Genomic DNA, 26625 nt, shown 5'->3' with positions numbered 1-26625 from the left:
CAACAATCCCTCACTGAATAATGCGGGATTCCCTAGTCAGGTGTATACAACTCGGAGAGCTTCCGGGTTGAGCCGCGCCCCGGAAGCCATTGGTTGTCTCGGCTCTGTCGCCATGTTGAAATAGAAAAAAGAAAAAGCGTCCGCCGAAATGAAACGTAAACGCCTGTTTTCTTAGTGTCCTGTTTAACCCCAGAGAATGTCCGCTAAATGGAACACTTGGTTATTAAATAGTACCTTAGACAGGACGTGTATGAAGGTTTCACCGAACCGCACTAATATACATTGTTTACAATGTTAGAGCGTTACTTGGAGTGGAGGCATTGATGGATGCGCTGAAGTGTAAACGCTGTTGCATCTGTGTTTGAAAATGACAAAAATGTGTTGTATTGGTTTAGAATAGCACAAACGGAAAAGAAAATGGTGCGAGGGATGTAGGATTGGGGTCTTGTGGGACTTAGTTGTGTTTTAGCCTCTTTGACTTCACTAAACCCAGAGAGTCGCACTTGCAGGTAGATCTTGGCTGGAGCCTGTATTATTTTTATGGTTTATAAAGCACCAACGATTTCCAGGTTGCCCCTTAACATACATGCTATAATATAAAACTATAATTGACTGACCAAGACAAACTGAAACATTAGGTAAATATGGCCTCACTTGTATCATGGTAGGTCTCCTTGCCTCTACAGTGGCCTATACATCTGGTAAGGGCAAGTGAAATATGCATACCTGGGAACTTCTGGGCTCTGGCTACCCGGAGCCTACCCTTGTGGGACGCGGCCAGGACTGCACACTGACGGCGGGAAACACCCACATTTAAAGAAAAAAATGGGCGGGGAGCAGGGTGTGTCAAGACCCCGTTCCCGCGACCCGGAGGATCCGGGTCTTGACCAAGTGAACCGGAGGAGCAGCGCTCACCTGGCAAGCTCCGGGCCAAACCTGGAGAGTTCCCAGTTACGGAAATACGTCACCCTCCTACGGATTGGTGACTTTAGTTGCTCGAACACTATACACCCGCACATACACACATACACACACTCTCTCTCTCTCTCAGGTGTCACTAACACTAAGCTCACCCCTTACACACCCACCCATACCCTAACCGCACATACTCTTCAATTCTGTCCTCGTGCTATTTCGGGTATCTTTGAAGCTGGCTAATGCAATTTACCCCATCAAACCATATATATTTTTTTTTTTAAGACAAGACTACCCAGTGTATTTCAAATGCTAGTATTTTTAACTCTTTCCATGCACTAATTCTACCACCAGTTTTTGTCAAACCTTGTGATGGTCTTTTTCCCCACACACATTGTACTTCAGGTAGGAATTGAAAAGTAAAGTGATACCCCACATGTCGGTTTGGGGACTGAAAGGCCACATTTTGGACTTTTCAAATTGGAAATTAAACATGGTCATCCTTCCCCTCTGTTAACTGGGACATTGTTGAACCTGGTCAATTCAATTTAACCCTTCAAATGATACATTTTTTTTAAAAGTAGACACTTTGCCAATCTTGGTGTTGCTATAATGCCTTGATCACTTTCTGCACCTATTTAAAGCTATGACAGTCCTGGCACGTCAATTGTCGCTAACTGGATGTTAGTGTCCGACCTGCCAGGACCGTCAATTGTCATCAAGGGGTTAAAAATTGCCTGAATGTTAATTTTTTTTTTTTTATCAAAGCAGAATATAGTGTTAATGACACAAATGTATCTTGTTGATCGAGAGATACATCAAATCGCCAGTTTGGAATCAAGAATCATCTCTTGTGAAGCAGAATTGGGAATGTTTCAGTGTGGGTTTTTGTCTTTTTTTTTTTTTTTAGGTCAACTGCATGGTTGAATTTGATGGATCTTTTTCACCTTTTTTTACTGGATCATCTTGTTTCACTGCCCCATAAACTTTATGGACTAATGTGACAAACAGATTGACCAACCAGCACAAGGAAGTCCTATTAAATAGCTCACCGACTTTAAACATGGCACGGTCATCGGATGCCACAAGTCAATTTCTGCCATGTTAGTTCTGCCCTAGTGCACTATAAATGTGTTTTTATTGCCAAGTGATACAGTAACAATAGTCTAGCCACAAAGAGCGGAGCTGCTGAAGCACATAAACATTGTAGCATCTTTCACTATCAAGTTCCAATCTGCCTCTGGAAGCAACATCAGCACTTTTTGGAGGTTCACAAAATTGGTTTCCATGGCAGAGTAGCTGCACATAAGCTAAAAGGCACTATAAACAATGCCAATCACTGGCTAGAGTGATGTGGTATGGCCTGGTTCCCGCACTTTTGGTCATATAGTGTAAATAGTGCCCACGGTGCATAGTGGAGGATACCTCCTTTTACTTATGGCAGTCCATATCTTACTACTGTGTATTATGTACTCTTTCCAAGAATACGGAGGGTGCCATTGAATATGCGTGGCAGCTAATGTGCTGAGAAAACAGCTCTGTGGTTTAACCATGAATTGCCTGATGTGGAGTGAGCACGTTTTCATCTAAAACTGCTGCAGGCTAAACCACAACCTGGTAAGAAACTGCTCCCCTATGGACCGTCTAGAGGAGGAAGCCTACCCAACTCACCTTTTCAGTGCCCTCATTGCCCACACAACCATGCCAGTTCTGCAGGTTTTTCTGGGATACCACTTATATATTATGTGCCTTTCTGGAAAGTGCAATTATAACTTGATTAATATCATTAGGGTTTGTACTGTGCATCAACTACATGTGCTGCATCACAATTCCTACTAATGTATAATATCCACTGAGGTACTAGACATTTTCCTGTAACTGTTTCGCTTCTTAGTAACCTAGCATCTGCTTTAGAATGCAAAAACATACATTAAAGACCAAGCTTTGGAATTATATCGCATGTGCGCACGTGCACACACACACACACACACTGAATATACAAACAGTCCCCTACATGCACGCAGACATACAATTTAATTTACAATCAATACTGAACATTAAATGCAAACAGATTGCAAAAAAGTTTTGATTTTAATATATATATACATAGGAGCATGTGTGGGCAAAACAATTGGCCATTGTACAGTAGCTTCAGTTTAATAAACCAGTTGGGGCACTGGGTTATTTTGTGGACAGGTGTGGTGATGCATTAGAGGCTTAATTGTGAGAGATCTACAGATCAGATGAACTGGGGGAGGGAGAGAGAAAAAAAATTAATACAAACATTTCTACATAAAAAATACAGATCTTGACAAACTTTCAATCATGACCCTTTTCCACAGCAAAGCATTAAAGAGAAAGAATCACTTATTAAATAATAATCCCATATGTTGGAGTAAATAGGTATAATTATAGATATAGATATATATATAGATATATATATATATTTCCAAACACGTGGAGTTTCTAGGACATTGTGTATTTTCCCTTTAAGACCCTTCAAACCATCTTACCTCCAAAGAGACATTTACACATGGTATATCAGACTATGTTAAATCATTAGACATTACCAATGTTATGGAAACCAGCAGTTATCCATTGTCCCTTTATTAAAGACAATATAAAATAATTCTTATTACTACCTGAAAAAAAATTGGCAAAATGCACAATGTCAGGAAATCTAATCTTTCCAAAAACGCTACTCCAACAAATGGGATAACCATTTGTGCATGTGCCAAAAGGGCTAACTGGCTAACGTAAGTGATACTTCCCCTTTAATTACACAATTCAATTGTTAAAATAATGCCATTGTGTTAACATTTACTTCACAAGACCAATCTTCTTTGCTTCTGTTTCATATATTAGTAACCGCCACATTTTCACTATAAAGACTTCTGCTTCTTCATCCAGCACCTGAAATAAGAGTAGTAAAATATATATCTTACCACAGTATTTTGAACATTCAAAAATGTACATCAAACATGTATTTGCCTTGCACGTCCTTGAGAATATGGAGATCATAAAGACATTGGAGGTGCCCTAAATAGTTCTTGTTCTTCCTTAACCTCTTAACAACGAAGCCAGGTAAGTCACAGAAAAACATCTCATGACTTTGAATGGTCTACGATCGATTTCTTCTCCCAAATGGTGTTGCTGTAATGTTTTGACGTCAAGGCATTCATCAACACAGATCTGCAGAAGGGGCCCCGTGTGGCCCATTCAACATTCACCATGTATAATATGGTAATGGACACTTGATTTAAAAGAACATAGGTGAGCAGTTCCCAGCGCCGCTGCAAGAGATTTTGCCACTAGCAAGATGGTGGCACCCTTTAAAAAATAAACAGGTTTCCTAGAGGGTCTCTCCAGACCCTCCTGAGAACTCTGCCCCCCCCCGCAGGTTGAACACAGGTCTTGCATTCAATTCTACAAGTCAATAGAGCCCAACTTACTAATAATGTGATCAGTAAAAGAAATCTATATATAAAAGAAAATGTAGTGTCATGTAAAAATTCCCCACTGATGTCACCATTAAAGTGTATTTTTTGTAAGCAAGTCCTAAAATTAGGAGCTGCAACAACTAATCGATAATTAAAATAGTTGGCAACTAATTTCATTATCGATTAGTTGAATCAATTTTACCGATTATAAGATGCTCTGAAAATACCCTTCATTTTATAATAGTGCATAACACTAAGATCCAGATCTCCCACAGCGCTGCAGGGGACCTGGATCCTCCTCTCTGACAGCCAGCCGGCATCTGTGCGATGCGCGCAGACATCCATTGCTACGGTCCTCCACTTCTGCAGGGGCTTCTATGATGGAGCACCAGCGTGACACGACCTTCTGGTGCTCCACCATAGAAGCCCCGGCGGAAGGATCAGTCAGGACAGTGGAGGTTATTTGCGCGCATTGCACAACGTCAGCCGGCTGCCACAGAGGAGGATCCCCCGCTGCGTCTGTGCCATACATGCAGACAACCTCCGCTACTGCCGGCACTTCCACTGCGGCTTCTATGGTGGAGCACCGGTGTCACATGACCTTCTGGTGCTCAGTCATAGAAGTTCCAGCGAAAGTGCCTTCCAGCAGCAGAGGTTGTCTACGGCTGCCCCTACTAGACACCAAGGAGTCTGGAGCACTGGGGGTAGGGCAGGGGGGGGGGTCGCATATCAGGGGCATATAGGGGTATAAGGCATATTTGGAAGGAGCAGAGTGACATATCTGTATTACATGTACATTTAACAATTTTATTTGCAGTAATATAGAAATTTTAACGCTTACCATAGCGACGTCATCAAGTATGCTTTGAGGCGAACTGTGTGCCATTACCTAGAGTAGACAATAAAAGGTCAAATATCAACATATAAATTCTATATAATAGAACAAGGATTGTGCATTAGTTAAGTAGATATTTTTGTAAATGTAAAAACCTTATTACATAAAACTCATACATTATCTCCAGTGAATCATATCTATACACCGATCAGCCTTAACATTATGACCACCTGCATAATATTGTGTAGGTCCCCCTTTTGCTGCCAAACAGCCCTAACCCATTGAGGCATGGGCTCCACTAGACCTCTGAAGGTGTGTTGTGGTATCCGGCACAAAGGCCCATTAAGTCCTGAAAGTTCTGAGGTAGGGCCTCCATTGTGGCATCCTGATGCCATGTGTTCTACAGGTAAGCGCCGCACATGCACCCTGCCCTCCACGTGACATAAAAGAAAACTGAATTCATCAGACCAGGCCACCCTCTTCCATTGGTCTGTGGTCCAGTGCTTATGCTCACGTGCATTTTCGGTAGTAGGCATGGGCATCCTAACTGGGCTACGGCTACGCAGCCCCATATGGAAGAAACTGCGATTCACCGTGTTCGGACACCTTTATCAGAACCAGCATTTACTTTAGCAGTTTGAGCGACAGTAGCTCGTCTGTTGGATTTAACCCTACTGGACAGCCTTTGTCCCACACATGCATCAATGAGCCTTGGCTGCCCATGACCCCGTCACTGGTTCACCGCTTTTCTTTCCTTGGACCACTTTTGCTAGGTACTGACCACTGAAATTTAACCCTTGTCAAAGTCGCTCAGATCCTTACGCTTTCCCATTGTTCCTGCTTCTAACACACCAACTTTGAGGACAATTTTAAGTGGGAAGTCCACTGGAGAATCTCGATTTGATCTTTAATACAGTCGGGTATACAGAAGGGGGCTGCCATTGTAGACAGTAAAATGATATTTTGCTCAAACATCACAATGAGCCGATTCTTCGTAGCAGTGCTATTGAAACTAGGGCTGCAACAACTAATCGATAAAATCGATAATAATCGATAATGAAATTCGTTGGCAACGAATTTCATTATCGATTAGTTGAATCGATTATTATCGATTATAAAATGAGGGTTTTTTCAGAGCAAACGCTCTGAAAAATCCCCCTCATTATAAAATCCGTTTAGTCTGACTCACCGTCTCACAGCAGCAGCTCCTACTTACTCCCCCTCCCTGTAATCACTGTGACAACTGGCCCCGCCCCTTACTTCTCCAGGCCAGAACCACATGGCTGTGACACTCATCTAACTGTAAGTATATGTGTATATATATATATATATATATATATATATATATATATATATATATATATATATATATATATATATATAATGTGTGTGTGTGTATATATATATATATATATATATATATATATATATATATATATTATATATGTTATATATATATATATATGTTATATATATATATATATATATATATATATATATATATATATATATATATATATATATATATATATATATATATATATATATATATATATATATATATAATATAATATATATATATATATATATATACACACACACACATTATATATATATATATATATATATATATATATATATATATATATATATATATATAATGTGTGTGTGTGTATATATATATATATATATATATATATATATATTATATATGTTATATATATATATATATATATATATATATATATATATATATATATATATATATATATATATATATATATATATATATATATATATATATATATATATATATATATATATTTGGGCTACTGAAAGTTAGGGGAGGTGGGGGTTAATTTAGGGGCAGTTATGTTAATAGGGTGTTTAGGGTTAATTTAGGAGCAGCTGTGGTTAATGGGGTGTTTGGGGTTAATTTGAGGCAGTTGTGGTTAATGGTGTGTTTAGGGTTAATTTAGGGGATGCTGTGGTTGATGGGGTCTTTAGGGTTAATTTAGGGGATGCTGTGGTTAAGGGGGTGTTAAGGGTTAATTTAGGGGCAGTTATGGTTAATGGGGAGTTTAGGGTTAATTTAGGGGAATCTAAATCCTGGGGGCAGTGAAGTGACATATCTGGGGGTATAAGGCATATACCGTATATAAGGCATATGTGGGGAGGGCAGTGTGGCATGTCTGGGGAGGACGGAGTGGTGTATCAGGCATATCTGGGGGTAGAGTGGCATATCTGGGGGTAGAGAAGTGGCATGTCTGGGGAGGATGGAGTGGGGTATCAGGGGATATAAGGCGTATCAGGCACAGTGGCAGATGTGGGAGGCAGCGTGGCATATGTGGGAGGCATTGTGGAGTGGCAGATGTGGGAGGCAGCATGGCGTGGCATATGTGGGGAGGGCAGGGTGGCATGTCTGGGGAGGATGGAGTGGTGTTTCAGGGGGTATAAGGCGTATCAGGCACAGTGGCATGTGGGGGGTAGAGTGGAGTGGCAGATGTGGGAGGCAGCGTGGCGTGGCAGATGTGGGAGGCAGCGTGGAGTGGCAGATGTAGGAGGTGGTGTGGTATATGTGGGAGGCAGCGTGGAGTGCTGTGGTAGGCAGCGTGGCATATGTGGGGGGGCAGCATGGCATGTCTGGGAGGCAGCGTAGCAAGCCTGGGCTCAAATGTGCATATATTGGGGGGCTGGTTGGGAAATAAAGACAAGAAATTTATTATCAAAGTTTTTTTATTCTGCTGTTTGTATTTAACATCATTTGTTTAGTAAATTATTTTAAATAAATGAAAAATTTACATTCATTTTTTTTTTTCCGATTAATCGAAAAAATAATCGGCCAACTAATCGATTATTAAAATAATCGTTAGTTGCAGCCCTAATTGAAACCCTGCTTAATTATTTCCTCTCACTATGATTACAGAGCTAGAAAGCATAACCTATGACAAATGTGCAGCTGAAAAATATAGTATTATCTAAACACTTTAAAAACAGAAATATAGTATTTTGAAAATCCATTTTTAATGTTATATTTGCAAAAAAAAACCCCTTTGAACAACTTGTACATATTTTAAAACGCGCACTCACCTTGGAACAGACAAAATCCACTAACGTTGCTTCTTCTTCACCTATATATTCTATAATTTTCTTGTTTATCCATGGCCTTATTCTTCGCTCCATTAATGTCTGGGGGGGGAGAATATTTACATGTATATGAATATAATATAGCCAAGACATATCAAAAAACACAGAAAATACAAATGGTTGTGTGTAAATATATTTAACCCTTTAAGTGGCAGATGGATGAACACTGCTTTATGCAGCAGAAGGAAAACCTATCTTCAGTAGCACCATCGTATATTTTACATCTTACAAAAAGGTTGAATGCACTGCAACAGCATACAGTATTTTCTTAGGTCAGAAGTACATCAGTATATTTGGTTTTGTACATGGAATAGAATACTGCACTGATTTGGAAGGTCAGACCAATACATTTTATAGTTTGATAAAATAAAACATTATGGGACCCTGCCCGAGAAGTGTGTGTGTGGGGGGAAACTCACAGTGTCCACAATTGACCAGTCCAAAGGATAAGCAAACAGCTCTGGCTTGGCCGTGGGGATTTTCTCAATAAGGCTTTTGATATGTTTGCGCTTCTCTTCTGTGTTCACGTTATTTTTGGCTGCACCTTTATCATCATCCCCATAATCCAATGGGACCAGCTTCCTTTTCCGGGGCACTTCATCACTATCTTCGTCATCAAACTTATTAAAAACACTATCGACCGGAAGCTTCTTTCTTTTCGCGGCGTTCGGCTGGCTTGGGCTACTGGAAGCGCCTGGGTCATAATGGAAAGTGAAAAATAAGTCCTTCAACTATTATAAAATGTCAAGTCAGTTACGATAAATAGTTATTACTCTAAAGCAACAAGAAATGCATTATCTTTTATTGATATGGCGCCAACAATTTACGCAGCGATTAATTTAATACGTCATTTAAATTTTATGTCATACGTAAAAGAACCACATCAGCATGGTTCCGGAGGTACTTTTCTTTTTTGTGTATTTTATTCAGAAGTAAAAAGGGAAAACATAACTGACACTACATTAACACTATCTGGAGAAACCTGGTCTACTGGCTTCATACGGGAATTCTCCTAATACTGTAGTTTTAAGAGAACGGCTAGCTACATACCAATGCAATTAACTTACAAGGCACTCGCTTCCATTACATCCCCTGATTTCCTGTAGTGATAAAACTACTCCGCTATCACTGCAGTTAACGTTTCAAAATTACCTCGCTACTTGATAAGCAAAGGCAGCCTCAATGCATTTGACTTTTAGACTCACCTAATTTTAGGCTAAGTCCTATTTTAGGTCTAAACTCCTCCTGAGGCAGTTGTTCTGGGGAGTTTTCGTGAGGGATGATAATGCCACACGGGGACTCTTCACCAGGAGAGTTAGGGGTGGCATTGCCACTAGCAGACGAGACAGATGGGGCAGAGCTGATAGGCCTCATGGTTGGTTTAAGACAGGGCTTTGGCTCTGGCTCTTCCTCCTCCTGCTCCTCCTCTACAGGCTCCTCTACTTTCTCTTCCCTGACTGGTTTCTCCTCCTCTTCATCCTCAGATTCAGGCTGTTGTCTTATTTGTGGTGGTTGGCGACGTCTCTCTGCTTCTTGCTCCATCTGCGATGAGGATTAAAAGATGTCACGCGAAGATTTAATAAAAAAAAAATATATGTAGAATGACTATTTCTTCCCAAAATGGATTGAGGCATTTTATATTTTTAATTCAACAAACTCAAAGACTTAGCAGTTGTGCAAAGAGTTCAATTTTCACAGCGCTTTCCTATTTAAGTTGAAATAAATTGGCTCTGTGGTGGAAGAAGACAGTTACCTAATAAGAATTATTACACAGAATTGCAAAAACAAAACAAAAAACAAAAAAAAAGTTCACAATTATGCTCGACATACTCTGGGAAAAAAATACACAATTTAAAAACGTACTCTCTGGAGCTCTGCGTCTGGATCAGGATGACCTTCTGCTAACAAACGCTGTCTAATTTCCTCTAGCTCTTCCTTCTCTCGTTTGCGGTCTCGTTCATCCGCTTCTATTTCTTTTTCGCGGTCCCTTAACCTTTTCTGTAGCGCACTGCCTCTGCAAGAAAAATATTCATTTGAAAGAGCGCACCGCTATTAATACAGTCACACGATAAAACCCTGCAGCGTCAATGGCTTTGAATGATTTTATTATGGATTATATCGAGTAAAAAATAAAGGGTACAAGAGGAAGCATTGGTTTTCACTACCACAGTAGTGAGGATGGGGGAGGTAGAGGCAACACACAGCTATTGTACCACAAAAGCCTTTACCTGTAATACTTGGGATCGTCTCTGTCATCATCATAGTCTTCCAAAAATTCTTTCAATCTTTTGGCTTCTTTAGCCTGAGGAAAAAGTTAATATTGAATGGCTGTAAACACAAAAAAAAGGACAAGTCTAGAATCGGTGCTCTTTAAATAAAAGATATATACAAACCATATCTCTGCGTTTTTCCTCTTCCCGCTCTGTATCCTTCTCATATTCCCGGGCTTTCTTGCGTTCTCTAATCTCCCAGTTCTTTAAACGCTAAAGCAGAACAAATACATCATGTGTACATGTAGGATTCAAACCAAACGGCAACATCTGCTTATAGTTTAGAGCGTTTAAACATTTCATTTATGTGGTACAGCATAGGCGGGCATGTTTTTAAGGAAGTTATACGATTCCCAAAATAAAATAAATTAAATTAAAGTGATCACGCCACATTAAGGTGCATATGAGCTGGAGCGTCCCTTTCACTTTTAACGAAAGGGTGTTTCTCTATGTAAAGAAAAACGAACCATTTTCCACTCAGACACACCCAGGGAGCATCTTTAATGTAGCATAAAACAAAGAATACCTCTTGATATGCAGCTTCTTTTTCACGCAGTTTTCTTTCCAGCTTCCGTCTCTCATATGCTTCCTCCTCATCTTCTTCTCGCTCTCTTTTCTTGTCTTTATCCCTATCTCTTTCCCTTTCTCTGTCCCGCTCTCTCTCTCTTTCACGCTCTCTCTCGCGCTCTCTTTCTCTGTCACGGTCCCTGCTTTTCTCTCTAGGAAAAAAAAAAAAAAAAAAAAAAACAAGCACGTGTATTAGAGAGGGAAAAACAAACCAAAAACCCAGGAGGGTTTCACAGGAATTGTAAATTGGACAGCTATCCAGCAGCTACTCCTCACCCGAGCCCCAGAAGCCATGCTGAGCCGTGACAGAAAGATTTAATAATTTAAGTAGAAAACCACACATTTGTGAAAGGCATTAAACTATAAAAGTTAACAGGTTAAGGGTTCTACATACCCAGATGATAATCCCTAAATTTAGGCAACCTGGCTGTAACCCAAATTTAAATGACATTTGAGCTTAAAGTCCTGTCTACGATACAAACACTTAAATAGCCTTACCTTGATCGACTGCGGTCCTTACTGTGGTCTCTCACACGCTCACGTTCCTTATCACGATCTCGATCTCTGTCTCTGTCTCTATCCCGGTCTCGGTCTTTGGTCCGGTCACGTTCTCTCTCCTTCTCCTTTTCACGCTCCTTTTCCCTTTCCCGCTCCCTCTCTCGCCTTTCCCGCTCACGCTCCCTCTCTCGTTCTCTGCGTTCCTTCTCTATTTCTTGTCTCTCCTTCTCCTTTTTGCCTTTTTCCTCTTCAAGTTTCTAAAATAAAAAAAAGCCAACAGGATAATCATGTTAATACCAAAGCACGTGGAACAAACTTTTCAATGAGTCTCGCAAAACAATACAATAAAAAGGCACAAGACTAGATTGCGTGCAAGAAGTATATAGCTACAGAAGATCAGCAATCTCCAACCATAATATCTGAAATGGCCAAACCTAACAAGAGCACTTTGTATCGGGGGGGGGGGGGGCAGCGTTGATCCAGTAGAGGGCAAAATCTTCCTACAGTATCATTTCCATCATAGCCTGAGAATTCTTCAAATAAGGTCAAACTTTGAAAGAATATTTTGGGTGAATATCAATAAAACGAGAAGCCAATTACTATGCTAAATGGATACAACGATCGTGAAAACAGGCAACGTTTGCTCATGGGGGGTGGGGGATAACACTTATATTTTCATAAAGGTTGGAAATCACTTGAGACGTAGAATTTAGGGATATCAATTTACTCCACTGCAAAGGCTTAATATATCGATTGAATACAAAGAGAAAAAGGTGTCTACGCCCAGAGTACCTTGAACACACTGGAAATAAAACAGCCACAGATCATATATCCATCCTGGTTACCAATTGTTTCGAATTAACTTACAGATGTTGTGCTACGACATGGACCGCCAACACTGGATTAACTTTGCCTACATGCTATGATTCTGGGAGGAAGAGCAAGTACATCGTTCAAAGACAAACAACACCATGTTAGGCCCAAGTAGCACACGGTATAATACTTGGTCACATACAGACGAGAAAGATTAAGTAATACCCTCACTATCATTGCTACAAACCACTGAAATAAAAACAAGAAGTCAACTGCAGCAGTAAATACAGTGCAATTAATACATTGAAAGAAATAGATCTTTAAAATCCATCTTACCTGGCAACTGCACCCAGTTTCGGGGAGGAGAGGTCACAGAGGTGATATAATGGGATTTAAGAGGAATTGCACAGGGCAGGTATGTAAGCGAAAACGCAAGAGGGTTTTAGCAAAGTGACTTAGCGTCGGTACACAGAGACCACGGAAAGGAAAAGCAGAAGAGAAGGCATGTTTCAAGGACAAAGTGCTTCATACAAGTTTTTGTTGTTCAAGATGGAGGAGGTGCACTATTTGGGCAAATGTTTAACTTACCTCGCCTCAACGGTTATAAATGTGTATGATCGCTAGCATAAAAATACTTACATTATGCTCCAAGTTTCATGTGAGGGTCCAAAATATTAAACTAGAACGGGACACTTTGGACCGTTAGTGATTGCAGAAGTGCTCCTCCGCCGGGCGTATGGGAACTTGAATTAAACTTATATTAAGGTCATACGAAATTACTGTTTTTTACACGGAGATTTTATAGCACTTTGATAGAGTGGGTGGTAGCAAATAAAAAGAATAGACAATGGGAACAGAGGGGAGAGGAGAGAAAAGAAGGTGAGAGAGAAGTGAAAATCTTACCTTACCATCTTCAGAGTCGTCAGTGCTGTAAATGGACACCCCCTACAACGCTGATGCCCTGACAGCCAGAAGAAGGCCGCAGTGTTATTTTAGAAAGTCCTACCTAAACATGCAAAGGTTCACTTGGCTCTGCTGTCCATCTGCTAGCAAATTACTATGAACACTCGCACGATGTCCATCATTCTCAGCTCAGACAGAGGTTACCAAATCATGGCAAAGGGACAGTCAGACATGCAGCTTCAATTATAGCTGGCAACACATGCTGTTTAAGTGGCCCCACTAGCCAAACGTCCCCTTAGATACTTACAACAACCAACGGTGAATCGATGGCTTTAGAATAAGGTTTGGGAGTGCATTATCTTTGCACAAAATTAAAGTAACCTGGATCTCGACATCCCATGACGTCTAAAGCTTCCGAACACATTTAAAGAAGGGTATTTTTGGTTCACGACAATACAAATTCTGTATAGGTGGCTTCAAGGACCAACAACGCAACTGCCCAACAATGCATTCCCAGTGTAGAAAGCTGTGAAATGTTATCACAAAGCCTGCAGAAGCCAGAGGGCTGCATTAAGAAGAGGGACTCATTTGCAAAACAGCGACAGAACGCTGAGTAGATCGTTTAAGTCAAGCCAGTTGCCCCTTTGCATATTTTCCAGAGGGGGTGTCCGAAAAATATAGTAGAAAAACAGAAGCTCATACTTACATTGAATTCCATGTAACTTTCCAAGCTGTGAGTTTCATCTTGAATTAGTCACCATATGATCTCTATCATAATGGTGGGGTTCAATGAATAGATTAGCTTTATAGGGAATTTACAATTCTTCCATGCATCTTAACTGTGGCACATGTGGAAACCACTCATCTATTTGTCTTTGCAAAAAGCATGTGTGAATTAAGGGATTCTACTTTGCGTAGTGCTAGATTATCTTTAGAAAAACATTGTGAGAATTAGCAATTATTGGTCACTGGCATAATGAAATTTGTAAATAATTGGGTTACAGATTAGAATACTTTCTTGCAGAACAGAATATTAAGGGTAGACCGACTGTGTTAAAATGGTTTAATACTAAACACTACATACGTAAGGTAGGTGCGTGCGTGTGCGAGGGGGGTCAACCATTGATTCTCTAGCTTTTAGAGCTCTACAAGTGTCATGATCCTCAGCCAGTCAATGGTTAGGATCGGTTTCCTTTTTTTTTTGATGTCCAACAACCGCTGCAGAGTCAACGGTTGGCCCAAAAAGGGTAGTGTCTGTATGGTATCAGTAATCTTCTGAAAGTTCAGTGCTGATTATGTTACAGCTACGTGGTTCTGCAAAAAGCTTGTTCTTTCTTTTACAGGGGAAAGGAAAAAAACAAACAAAAAACAAACAAAAGAAAAACATTTACCTTGTGCGTGTCTCTGAATTTGCTGATTTCACGGGATATCAAGTCCCTCTTGTCTTCTTCCATTTCCATTGCATTTATATCCTCCTGCAGTAGAATCATTTCTGATATGGATTTACTGTTGCATAAACTGCAAAACTCTGACCCATCTGAGTCATTTTGACCCCTTAAGGACAACGGGCTGACCTTAAACCCATTAAGGACAATGGATTGTGAGCCCGTACATGTAGTGGCTTTGCCATAAAGGGTTAATAGCAATATCACTCTTTTGTTGGCTGAACCTACTTCTATACTGCATGCCAGTAAAACGGAGTATTACTACTAAGAACAAACAAACGCTTTATTTCAAGTGCAGCGACTACAACTCTAAATACAAACGGTAGAAAGGAATTCAACTAAACTTTCCAAAGATGACGGTAACAATACCAACTTAAGTCTGAGAGTAAGTTAAAACTAACAAGGATAGGCACAACACAATCTTACATACTTAAGTCATTTTTTTTTGACTGGATTTTTTTCTTTTTCTTTTATTTGAGAGAGGGAAGAAAACCCCAAGATTAAGGAACTCCACTTACTGACAATTCCTCCTTCTTATCTTTCTTTTTCTTTCTAGGGTGAGAATCAGAGTCCAAAGATGGAGCATTCAGCTCACTAGAATATTCCTTTATTAGAACTTCAATGGCTCCTTTAATGATTCCATCCCGTCTCTTTGTCTCTTCATCCAGGTCATCCTCATCTTCTGTAGCTGAATCAGGTTTGGCATTCTAAAAAAAAAAAACACAAATCAAGTGAGGGAAAAAAAAAAAATCCTACCTTTTCTTCAAATCTCTCGTTCATTTTTTATGTAACATTTACACGCGTTTACATACACGTCAAAGCACAGTAGATAAGCTACAAACGTAGTACCAAGTACGAAGGCGCACATGATACTTCAATGCTAAGTCTATTACACGCACACCACCAAATAAGATGTTCTCTGAAGTGCTACACCTTACAATGTCTTGAGGTCCAGTTCATGTCCAGTGCACATGTTATAATATATACAGGCTACGGCACGTAGGGTTTCACGCTCTAGCTTTCCCTCGTAAATTCTGTTTACCTGGCAAGCAAACCTAAAAAAAGGTAACCATTTATAATACGCACCCCATTGGAAGCTCTTCTATTTGCCTTCCACTCATCCAGCTGAGCTTTAGTTTTGGCATCCACTTTAACAAGGAGTTTCTTCTCCCCAATCTGTAAATCGTGAAGTAAGCGCAGGGCGCGCAGGGTAGATTCTGGCTCCTTGTATTCACAAAATCCAAAGGCTAAGAAAGAGCAAGAAAGATTGAAAACCTGGCCACTGAATCATTTTAAAACAAGATAATCTTGGTTTAGAAAGCTAAACATATACTCCACTAGCCACAGTTATGTTTCTTTTGACATTGTACTAAATATGAAAACACTATGCTACATGGACACGTCTAAGGAAGAATAACGGCATAAAACGTTATAGGTTAAACGTGTATAGGATAAAAAGAGTATAGGTAGACTAGAAACCCCGGGGTCATTTGCAACATACAGATATTGTAGCTCATCGTGGCTCACTTGAATTTTTGTAGTTACTTTCCACATTATGAAACGTCTAACAAATGACTGGAAATTTCAGAACCTACAAAAGGACCTGGACAAAAAACAAACCCAAAACAGCAGACTATGCTTAGTCAGCAGCTGAAGTATGTATGTTTGGGCACATTACACGGACACACTTTCTCCTCAAGAATATTTACATGTAACATAGGGAGATGATTTCAAGTAGGTACCAGTTTTTGATCTGGAGGACAATAGTGGCCACGTGGTTTTAGAAATAATAAAAATTCTACTAATTACACACCTTGAAGTTTGCCAGATGCCCCCTGCACTCGCTTCCAGCTTAAGACCAAGCCACATTTCTACAAAAAAAAGAAAAGAAAACCAGAGGTGATTAGTAAAAAAACAACAAAAAAAAAACAGGAACTGTATAGACTGGTGCAGGGACCTCGTAGATGTAAATATTATTGCAATACATGTACCAAATTGAGCATTGCATATTAGAATGCTTGGGGAAAGCCTTGTATATATTCTTACAGCTAAAAGTTGCCTGATGAGCATGTCTGAGGCTTTTTCTGAAATGTTTCCTACAAAAACCGTGGTTGTTGGGCCGCTGTTTTCATCATTTTCTTTATTTTTAAGACCCATAAGGTCCTTCCGAGGTCCCAGGTGCTTTCCAACCATGGACACTGTTGGAACTAAAACCTTAAAGAATGAAAAACACATATTAGAAGTGACTTTAAAAATCTGTTCAGGTCAATTACTCCTATCTATGGGTGGACTTACTGTTGGTCCGGGAGCCATTAACCCCATTGGTACAGGAATCATTGGAGTCCCTGGGGAGAAAAATGGTCTAATGTGAGAACTATTTTCAAAACGTCACTGTACGTTTATTTAACCCTTTCAGTGCCCTTAGGGCTTAACTGTACCTCTTTACAACTTCTGTCAAAATAACTGGAGGACATGAGAGCCTCAGTAATGCAAGGCATTGGAGCCCTGCTTGATGATCACAATGTGAGAAAAAGAGGGAAGTAAAAAAAAAAATCACTACTCCTTAAGTCTTGGTATTAAAAAAAAAAAAAAGGAAAACAACGTGCTCCACCAAATATGCCACTTTGTGTAAATTCACCCGATACAGTCAAGGAAAACACATATATGGGATTACACAAAAGTATGTAGCACCCTTGATCTAAAAAATAATTTCATGTTGCACTTACCAGGGGGAGGAGGAAAGCCTGGGAACTGAGGTGGTGGGATGCCTGGGGGGAGAGCTGGAATCCCCATAGGAGGGCGGTTCAGATGTGGCGGGTAAGACATATTTATAGTGCAACCTAGTAGATGCAAAGAGATGAGTTATAAATGAATGTACAAAGTCACTTATTGCATATTATTCCAAACTATCATTTACACAACACCGCTGCAACAGTATGAGGCCCTCAGATGCACATCTCGCTGGTGCCCCTCCCAGGTCCGGGCTGTAATTACTGATTGGCTATCACAACAACCACATGACTGCCCCATCTAGTAAAAGAAACTACAGGTCTACAATGTGAATTGGGAAAAGGTACAACATGAGGGTTCCCGCGCGAACATTCTTTTAGAACCTTGATCTTTTGGTTTTTTGTTGGGTTAGTGGGTACAACTGGAAATTAAATTGTGTTTCAGGGGTTGTTTCTTCTCTCAATTTATTTAGTGCATTTTATCCACACTTAATAAAGGATTGTATATGAATGTGTGGTTACACTAAAAAAAACAAAAAAACAAAATCATGGTTAATCAAATACATGCCGCATATGCCAAAATATCTCTGGTGTGCGGTCCACACATGAAAAATACCTTTTGGTTATAAACGAAATTTACTCTATAAGGTTTCTTGAATTACCGTATTGGCTCGAATATAGGCTGCCCCCTTATAGTTTGGTGCTATTTAAAAGAAAAAAAAATGTATTTTTTTCATTTTTATTTTTTTACATTTAACGTATTGTAGGAGGCTCCCACCCTCCTTACCTAAACTTTAGTTTTGCAACATTGATGTAGATGCGGTAGACGTGACCTCCACTTCCTGCACCAGTCTGCCTCATCTACATCAACGTTGGGAATAAAAAGTCAGGGCGGAACTAAAGTTTCTCATGTTGCTGGGGGACCGCATTTTCGCCGGCGCACACTACCGAAGACGCTCTGCAGTCTTCTTATCCGGTCTTCCAGACACTCTGGAGAAGGTAAAAATGCTAAACCCCGATTATAGGCCGCACCCCCACTTTAAAGATTTAAATCATGGGAAGAAAAAGCGCCGCTTATAAAATCGGGCCAATGCGGTACCAAGAGGACGCAAAATCTAAAACGCAATCTTTACCGACATCACTTAAGACACATTCTGTGCGTCAATATAGCGACAAAAAGTTCTTACAATATATGTAACTGCCAAGGACCTTGGTCACTAGAGTTCCATGGAAACCTTTCTAACCTGATACCGAGTCAAAGTATTGCTGCAAATACAGAGGCATTTTGACAGATGAGTCATCAATATTCCCGTTATTAAGTAACGCTTCCATGTAACGATCAGTTGGCGAGTTACTACAAAGTATAGCGGATTCCCTCTGTAAAGAGAAACGTGTCGGGAGGAATGGAGAAGAGTACCGTAGAGCCATACACGTTCATTTTATGTTAAAGGAGACTTATTTACATCATTCGTATTCATTCATATTTCAACTCATTCAAATCGCCTCTGGAGTAACGCAGTAATTCTCTTAACGTGTTGTACGCATGTTACGTGTAATTCCCTGCCACCGGGATTGCTTCGTTTGCTAATACGTTCCTCAGTAACCTATTAGTCTCCGAACACTCTCCTGTGTAAATTGTATTTTCACCTTAAATCAGCGGCACCTCAAAGCTGGCGGAATTTGATGGCTATAAAGAAAAGTTCTAGCTATCTGTCCCTCATGGATTCGGGCTTCCTTATCCATCATTAACCTACCAGGTATCCAGACAAGCAGGAAATAGAGCACGAACCCTGAGGGACAGCATTCGGATTCTACCGAACCGGATGACCGGCTGGTTGAAAAATCCAGTAAATAAAAACAAAAAAACAAAAGATGGCATCAACTTTAACAAGGAGCTTCTTCTCCCCAATCTGTAAATCGTGAAGTAAGCGCAGGGCAGATTCTGGCTCCTTGTATTCACAAAATCCAAAGGTTAAGAAAGAGCAAGAAAGATTGAAAACCTGGCCACTGAATCATTTTAAAACAAGATAATCATGGTTTAGAAAGCTAAACATATACTCCACTAGTCACAGTTATGTTTCTTTTGACATTGTACTAAATATGAAAACACTATGCTACATGGACATGTCTAAGGAAGAATAACGGCATAAAACAAGTATGTAGGTAGACTGGAAACCCCAGGGTCATTTGCAACATACAGATATTGTAGCTCATCGTGGCTCACTTAACCCCTTCGTGACAATTGCCGGTCCGGGCACGTCACTGAAAATCGTGACGATTATGACAATTGACGTGCCAGGACCGGCACGTCTTTAAACGGGTGAAAAAATCGATCCGTGATCGATTTTTTCACTCAAACGGTGTTGCTCTAATGCCTCGACATCGAGGCATTGAGCAACACCAAAAAAAACATTCCCGCCCCCCCCCGATCGCTCCTAGGAGCAAAAAAAAAAACATGTTTGAAAGACTGCACGTCTTTCAAACATGGCGGCGCCCGCCGCCGAAAAACGGGTTTAGGAAGCGATCGCGAGTCGCTTCCTTTGCTTAGCTGGTGTTGCTAAGATGCCTCAGTATCGAGGCATCTTTGCAACACCTGTTTAGCAAAGGAAGCGACTCGCGATCGCTTCCTAAATGCTCAACTTACCTTCCCGGTGCCGGTGTCTTCGAAACACACGCGGTGTTTCAAGATGGCGGCGCCCATCAAGCCGGGGGGCGGAGCCTGATGACATCATCGGGGGGGGTGTTGCTGGATGTCATGGACATCCAGTGAATAACACCCCTAGTGGTCAGATCACTCATAAGAGTGATCATGATTTGATAAATCAAAGGCAATGTTTTCTAAACATTGCCTTTGATCAGTATTGGATCTGCCCCCCTCCTTCACTTGCTTCTAGTGAGGGAGAGAGACAGATCGGTGTGTTCAGGTATTCCCTAATAAAAATATATATATATTGATCCAAAGGCTCTTATAAGAGCCACCCATATAATATTAACCCCTTCATTGCCATTGATCACTGCATAAACAGTGATCTTGCATAGTGGCAATTGTTTTTGGGGTTTTTTTTTTTTTACATTTTTTTTTACATTTTTTTAGGTTTTTTTACTTTTTTTTAGTTTTTTTTTTTATTATAGCCATTAACCCTTTCCTTCCCCACTATTTTTGCTGCAATTCTTACCATGCAGCGGTATACGGCTGAGGAGGCGTATGCCTTTTTGGCCACAGATTCTGAGGCCACTGATACAGCGTCAGATTTTGACGTTGGTCAGTTCACAGATACATCTAGTGATGTATCTGTGGCTGTTAGGACGCCTGCCACACGTAGTCGTGGCAGTGCACCAGAGGCATGGGTAGCGCCTAATAGGTACAAGCCAGCTATCCCTCCTTTTTCTGGAATTCCTGGCATCAATATTGATGTTACAGGATTCACTCCACTGCAATTTGTGCAGGTTTTTTTGGGAGACGATGTCTTGGGAGACATTGTCACACAAACAAACATTTATGCCCAGCAGCACCGTGCTGCTAGCCCTAATTCTTTTTGGGCAAAACAGCCATGGACTCCCATTGACGTGCCAGAATTTCTTAAATTCTGGGCACTCACAATGTTAATGGGCATTATAAAAAAGCCCTCCATCCGCTCCTACTGGAGCACCAGCCCCATCTTTAGTACCCCCATTTTTGCCCAAACTATAACTAGGCAAAGGTATGAAATGATTCTTCGTTTCATGCATTTTAGCGACAACAGCCTGTGCCCCCCTAAGGAGGACCCCCAGTTTGATAGGCTGTACAAAATCCGCCCCCTGATTACCCATCTCGCTGCCAGGTTTCCAGAGGTTTATACACCTGGAAAGAATATCTGCGTGGATGAATCCCTAATGAAATATAAAGGAAGGTTGGGATTCAAGCAGTATATTCCTTCCAAGCGCTCCAGGTATGGAGTGAAGGTGTATAAGCTCTGCGAGAGCGAGACAGGATATACTCATGCCTTCCGGGTATACGAGGGTAAGGATAGCTACCTTGACCCTCCAGGTTGCCCAGATCATCTGGGCACCAGTGCCAAGATTGTTTGGGACCTAATATTCCCCCTTATGAACAAAGGCTACCACTTGTATGTAGATAACTTCTATACAAGCGTCCCTTTGTTCAAGCTGCTGTATTGTTTCGATACGGTAGCTTGCGGTTCTATAAAAAAGAACCGCTTGGGTTTCCCACAACGCCTGGTACGAACCCGGCTAGGAAAGGGGGAGACCTCAGCTCTACGCCAAGAGGAGCTTTTGGCATTGAAGTTCAAGGACAGAAAAGAGGTGTGCATGCTGAGCACCATCCACGATGAAAGAACCGTGGAGGTTTCTGTCCGTGGCAGAGCTGGGGTCACTAGAAAGCCAGTGTGCATCAGGGCCTATAACAAGCACATGGGTGGAGTTGATCTGTCAGATCAACTCCTACAGCCCTACCTCATTATGAGGAAGACAAAGGCCTGGTACAAGAAGGTTGCAATTTATCTAATGCAAATTGCAACCTATAACGCTTTTTTGCTGCACAAAAAAGCAGACACTGGGCTGAAGCTGTCTTTTTTGCAGTTTCAGCTCGAAGTAATTTCAGGTATCTTGTACCGTGATGCACCTGGTCCCCAAGTAGTGATGGGAACCAACAGAATTGGGGCTACCCATTTTATTTTTAAAATCCCCCCTACAGCAAAGAAGCAGAATCCCCAAAAGAGATGCAGGGTATGCTACAGCAGGGGGCAAAGAAAGGACACCACATTTTACTGTCCAGATTGCCCTGGAAAACCTGCACTCTGTGTCGGTGACTGCTTCAAGCTGTATCACACAGTTTCCCATTTTTAATTTTTTTTTTGTTCCTGCTCCATTTTTGTATTTTTTTTTTATTTTTTGTTACATTTACTGTTTTTTAGCTTTTATTTGCTCCACCATTTTTAAGCGTTTTTATTTGCACTGTCAAGTGAACCCTGTGTCCATTCCGTGGCATGAGGGACCACTTAAGGTGCTAGATCAAATCCCTTCTTGGAGATAGGCCAGGCTTTCTTGTAACCTGTCCCTACTGATAGTTGGGTACAAGCATTTTTCTTTACCCAGATGTAAAATTCCTACTGAACTTGAATTGCTCATGTTCCAAATGTGGCCTTTTTGCCCCCAAACAATCTGACAAACCCATGCATGTGGGGTATCAATGTACTCAGGAGATGTTGCTGGACACATATCGGGGTGTTGTGTGACAGCAACATATACCAGGAGCTGTAATTTCACACCTGAAGTACAAAGTATGTGAAAAAAACACCAAAAACAATTACTATCCCAAACTTTGACAAGGGTTGGTGGTAGGATTAGTGCATGGAAAGGGTTAAACTATCAGCATCTAAAATACCCTGGGGTGTCTAGTTTTCAAAAATATATGGTTTGGTGGGGTCAATTTAATTTGCTGGCTTCAAAGATGCCCCAAATACCACATAGAGACAGAATTACCAGATTCAGAGAAAAATGGTTTTGAATTAGCAAAACGCTACTTGTACTTATTGCCCCATAACGTGTAGAAGAAAGCAAAAAAACATAAAAACATTGGGTATTTCTAAACTCGGGACAAATAGTAGAATCTATTTAGCAGGTTTTTTCAGTAGTTTTTTATGATGAATAAAAGATTTTTCAAATAAAAGTGAGAAAATGTGTTTTTTTTTCAATTTTTCGTCATATTTTATTATTTTTATTATAGGAAATTACATCATATGAAAAAAAATTTGGTGTCTGAAGAAAGCCCTTCTTGTCCTGAAAAAAACAATATATAACTTGTGTGGGTTTAGTAAATGGGTTAAGAGAAAATTACAGCTAAACACAAACACCGCAGAAACGATAAAACAGCCATTGTCACGAAGGGTACAAAAAGTAAAATCAGCCTTTGTCACGAAGGGGTTAAAGTTGAATTTTTGTAGTTACTTTCCACATTATGAAACGTCTAACAAATGACTGGAAATTTCAGAACCTACAAAAGGACCTGGACAAAAACCAAACCCAAAACAGCAGACTATGCTTGGTCAGCAGCTGAAGTATGTATGTTTGGGCACATTACACGGAAACACTCTCTTCAAGAATATTTACATGTAACATAGGGAGATGATTTCAAGTAGGCACCGGTTTTTGATCTGGCGGACAATAGCCACGCGGCTTCAGCACCCACCACACAATCATAATGAACCAGCAGATCACTTTGTAGTTCCTGAGCAGAGAGGGTCCCGCCATGATCGCGGCCCGGGAGGGGTTGTCTTTACCTGAGAAGCTGCTGCTGGCTCCGTATATTTAGTTTCCTTCACAGGCAGCACCTCCTCCGACAGAATAAGGCTCGAGAAGCCGCCATATCCCCAAGATAACGTCGAGACACGCGCAGAAGGTGCATGTGAGTGAAACGACACGCGCTACTGCTTTACTTACCCGCCCACGTCGGGAAGGGGCCGCTTCACCGTTGTGTATTTGGTAGCAGATGTGACCGATTCAAGCCGTCCGCACGCAGACTGTTGACGCTCCGGTTTTTTTCCTTACAAAACGTAAGGCTCTAATGCTTAGTCAGGCCGCACTCACGCCGCAACGCCTCTCGATAGGCCCAGCATGCAATGCGACATAAAAGGGGCGTGAAACCTCGGCCCATACGATTGCGCAGAAAGGGATGCGTCGGCTCCATGTCGGTGGAGGGCATGAAGACGTTGGAAGCCATTTTGGAGAGGGGAAGATTTGCTGAGGTATAACGTTCTACCCAAATAGAATTGTGCACGGCAAATGCAAATAAAAAGTCTAAATGTGCGTTTGCCATTTATTTTCATCTATCGATGGCATTTACCTGTACTTTGTCAAGCTTTATTAAAAAAAAATATTTTTGGAAAGCAGAAAACTCCTTTGTCACATACCCTTTGCAATTGTTCTTAGATGTCCCTCCTTTGGACAGGTACAATTGCTTAAGAAATTAGGTTCAGCCACATCCCCCCAAGATTCATTAAGTCATGAGATTTCCCTGCCAATCCATAATATCACATCCTGGTATCAAGTTTCAGGTTTGCAGGGATATAATGTTTCCCGCCATTAAGGGGTACAATAAGGCTACTAAGACAGGCATGTTGCTCTTTGGTCATTTGAAATGTTGGGAAGTTTTAAACCAAAACTGAATGTGTTTTGCAAAGATTTAACCCCCAAACGGTGTTGCTGTAATGCCCGGTTGGATCCCATCCCTCCCGGAGCAACAACGTGCACTGTATAAAAGAGCAGCCACAAGCGTTTTAGCGAGAGATGTTACCTCTTGCAAGATGGCGGCACTCGTGAAAAAATAAAAGAGTTCCCAAAAGGGTCTGTCCAAACCCTCCAGAGAACTCTGAGCTACCCCTCCCTTGGGATGTCTAGTTTTCAGAAATATATAGCTTGGTGGGGTAAGTTGAACTGGCTGGTGTGAAAGATGTCCCAAATAACCCATGGGTTATAACTAAAAAATTGTATGAATTCTATTGTATTCTTATGAGTCTACATATGGGATACCCTGTGCATTTTTTTTAGTAAACAATAGGTCGCCCCGTGCCTTTTGAGGGGCCTTCGCTGGTGGGTCTTCCCTGGACTTTGGGGTATCGTGGACTTTGTACCTTAGTAGCTGATAAAGATCTGTGTTCAGACTGCTTGAAAGATGTCCCAAATAACCCATGGGGACAGGATGACCAGATGTCAACATTCCAAATGTGGCCTTTTAGCCCCCAAACACCCCAACAAACCTTTGCATGGATGGTAACACTGTGAAAAGTATACAGTTATATCAGAAATGGGTGCCTTTTTTATAATGTACTCACATATAACTAAAAAATTGTATGAATTCTATTGTATTCTTATGAGTCTACATATGGGATACCCTGTGCATTTTTTCTTAGTCTGAACTACAGGATTGCGTGATGACGTCAGCACTTCCGCTACGAGAAACCCGGCAGTATCCCGATGGAGATGGTGGCTATAAAGAAGATTGTTGAAAGCGTGAACAAACAAAATATCTAATGTATGAATAAACAGCTCAGTAAATGTCCGCAATGTGCTTCGCCCTGTCATATGTATATATATATATATATATATATATATATATATATATATATATATATATATATATATATATATGTATAAAGGGGGGTACAGTAAATAAGAAAGAAGAAAATTACAGCTAAACATGAGCAGCGCAACAATGTTTATAAAAAATGATCTGTGGTTAAGAGGTTAAAGTTCGAGTCTCTAAAGCAGGAAAAATGGGCATTTTAGATGACAAAATGGTTCTTATGTAACAGAATTCTATGCTTCGCTTTCTTCAAGCATTACAATAACAACTTTTAAGAAGTTTAACATACCTATTCTATTTTGCATCACTCGAGAATTTATACCGCCAGTCACATGCCATATAATTATTGTTATGATGACAACTGCTAATATCGCCGTATTTCCTTTTCGAGCGAACAGAATCATGGGACTTATAGTATTGTCACTCTTTCCGCGATCCGTGGTGACCAGAGTTGGACTACGTTTCCCACCATGCCTTTGGCCTGTCTTCCTGTGATATCACTGCTGTGAAATTGTTTCTCGGTAAATAAGCCCGAAGTTCAGTTCGATCAGCTGATTCGAGCTGACTGGGGTCGGCTAGCAGGCGACCAGGCGTTGGACAGACAGCTTCTAACATCACTTTCCGTTCGTTTTACCGGGCCCGTTTACGAATGAATGTGAGTGGTGTGTTTGTGACCGAGGAAGGAGCTGTGTGATCCCTGAGTCACTGCCGACTGCCGGGCTGTTTAGTAAACAATAGGTCGCCGCCGTGCCTTTTGAGGGGCCTTCGCTGGTGGGTCTTCCCTGGACTTTGGGGTATCGTGGACTTTGTACCTTAGTAGCTGATAAAGATCTGTGTTCAGACTGCTTGGGCCTCTGCGTTGACCCGAGAGTCCCTGCAAAGAGTCTGTTTAGTCATTATTAGTCTTTGTGTCCTTTTATCTCTGATACCCACCTCTGGTCCATAAGCTGCTATCGTTTTAAATACCCTTACTGATGTGTTAA

The 26625-nt window shown here is 40.9% G+C and overlaps 1 protein-coding gene and 1 non-coding gene across 6 annotated transcripts; one reads left to right on the top strand and one right to left on the bottom strand.

The window, feature by feature from the left end:
• Window positions 1-2987: 2987 nt before the first annotated feature.
• RBM25 (RNA binding motif protein 25) lies at window positions 2988-25962 on the bottom strand. Of its 5 annotated transcripts, none has more exons than XM_053474951.1 (19): window positions 25932-25962; window positions 17560-17673; window positions 17129-17178; window positions 16880-17047; window positions 16647-16704; window positions 15920-16080; window positions 15352-15540; window positions 14780-14866; window positions 11673-11929; window positions 11134-11326; window positions 10731-10820; window positions 10566-10639; window positions 10201-10351; window positions 9543-9879; window positions 8757-9031; window positions 8281-8379; window positions 5197-5244; window positions 3740-3828; window positions 2988-3163 (listed from the first exon to the last, which is right to left on the bottom strand). In XM_053474951.1, exons 1-19 carry the CDS (start codon window positions 25945-25947, stop codon window positions 3148-3150), a joined length of 2472 nt encoding a protein of 823 aa, XP_053330926.1. In that variant the 5' UTR covers window positions 25948-25962; the 3' UTR covers window positions 2988-3147. The 5 variants fall into 5 exon arrangements, with proteins under 5 accessions (XP_053330926.1, XP_053330927.1, XP_053330930.1 ...); XM_053474952.1 differs by having other exon boundaries at window positions 14780-14863; XM_053474955.1 differs by lacking the exon at window positions 25932-25962 and adding an exon at window positions 24001-24159.
• LOC128466760 (small nucleolar RNA SNORA35) lies at window positions 22511-22640 on the top strand. The gene has a single exon (XR_008345540.1). It is a non-coding gene; the product is annotated as a small nucleolar RNA SNORA35 (small nucleolar RNA).
• Window positions 25963-26625: the final 663 nt, after the last annotated feature.

This window comes from Spea bombifrons, chromosome 9 (assembly GCF_027358695.1).
Source record: "Spea bombifrons isolate aSpeBom1 chromosome 9, aSpeBom1.2.pri, whole genome shotgun sequence".
NCBI lineage: Eukaryota > Metazoa > Chordata > Amphibia > Anura > Pelobatidae > Spea > Spea bombifrons.
This window is presented reverse-complemented; position numbering and strand designations above follow the sequence as displayed.

What these genes read in the sequence shown, in the direction of transcription:
- RBM25 (XM_053474951.1), bottom strand. An exon ending in GGCATCTGGCAAACTTCAAG is followed by an intron (nt 16,081 to 16,646) that starts GTGTGTAATTAG and finishes GCTCTTTCTTAG; the next exon opens with CCTTTGGATTTTGTGAATAC. An exon ending in AAGAAGCTGCATATCAAGAG is followed by an intron (nt 10,821 to 11,133) that starts GTATTCTTTGTT and finishes GTTCTGCTTTAG; the next exon opens with CGTTTAAAGAACTGGGAGAT.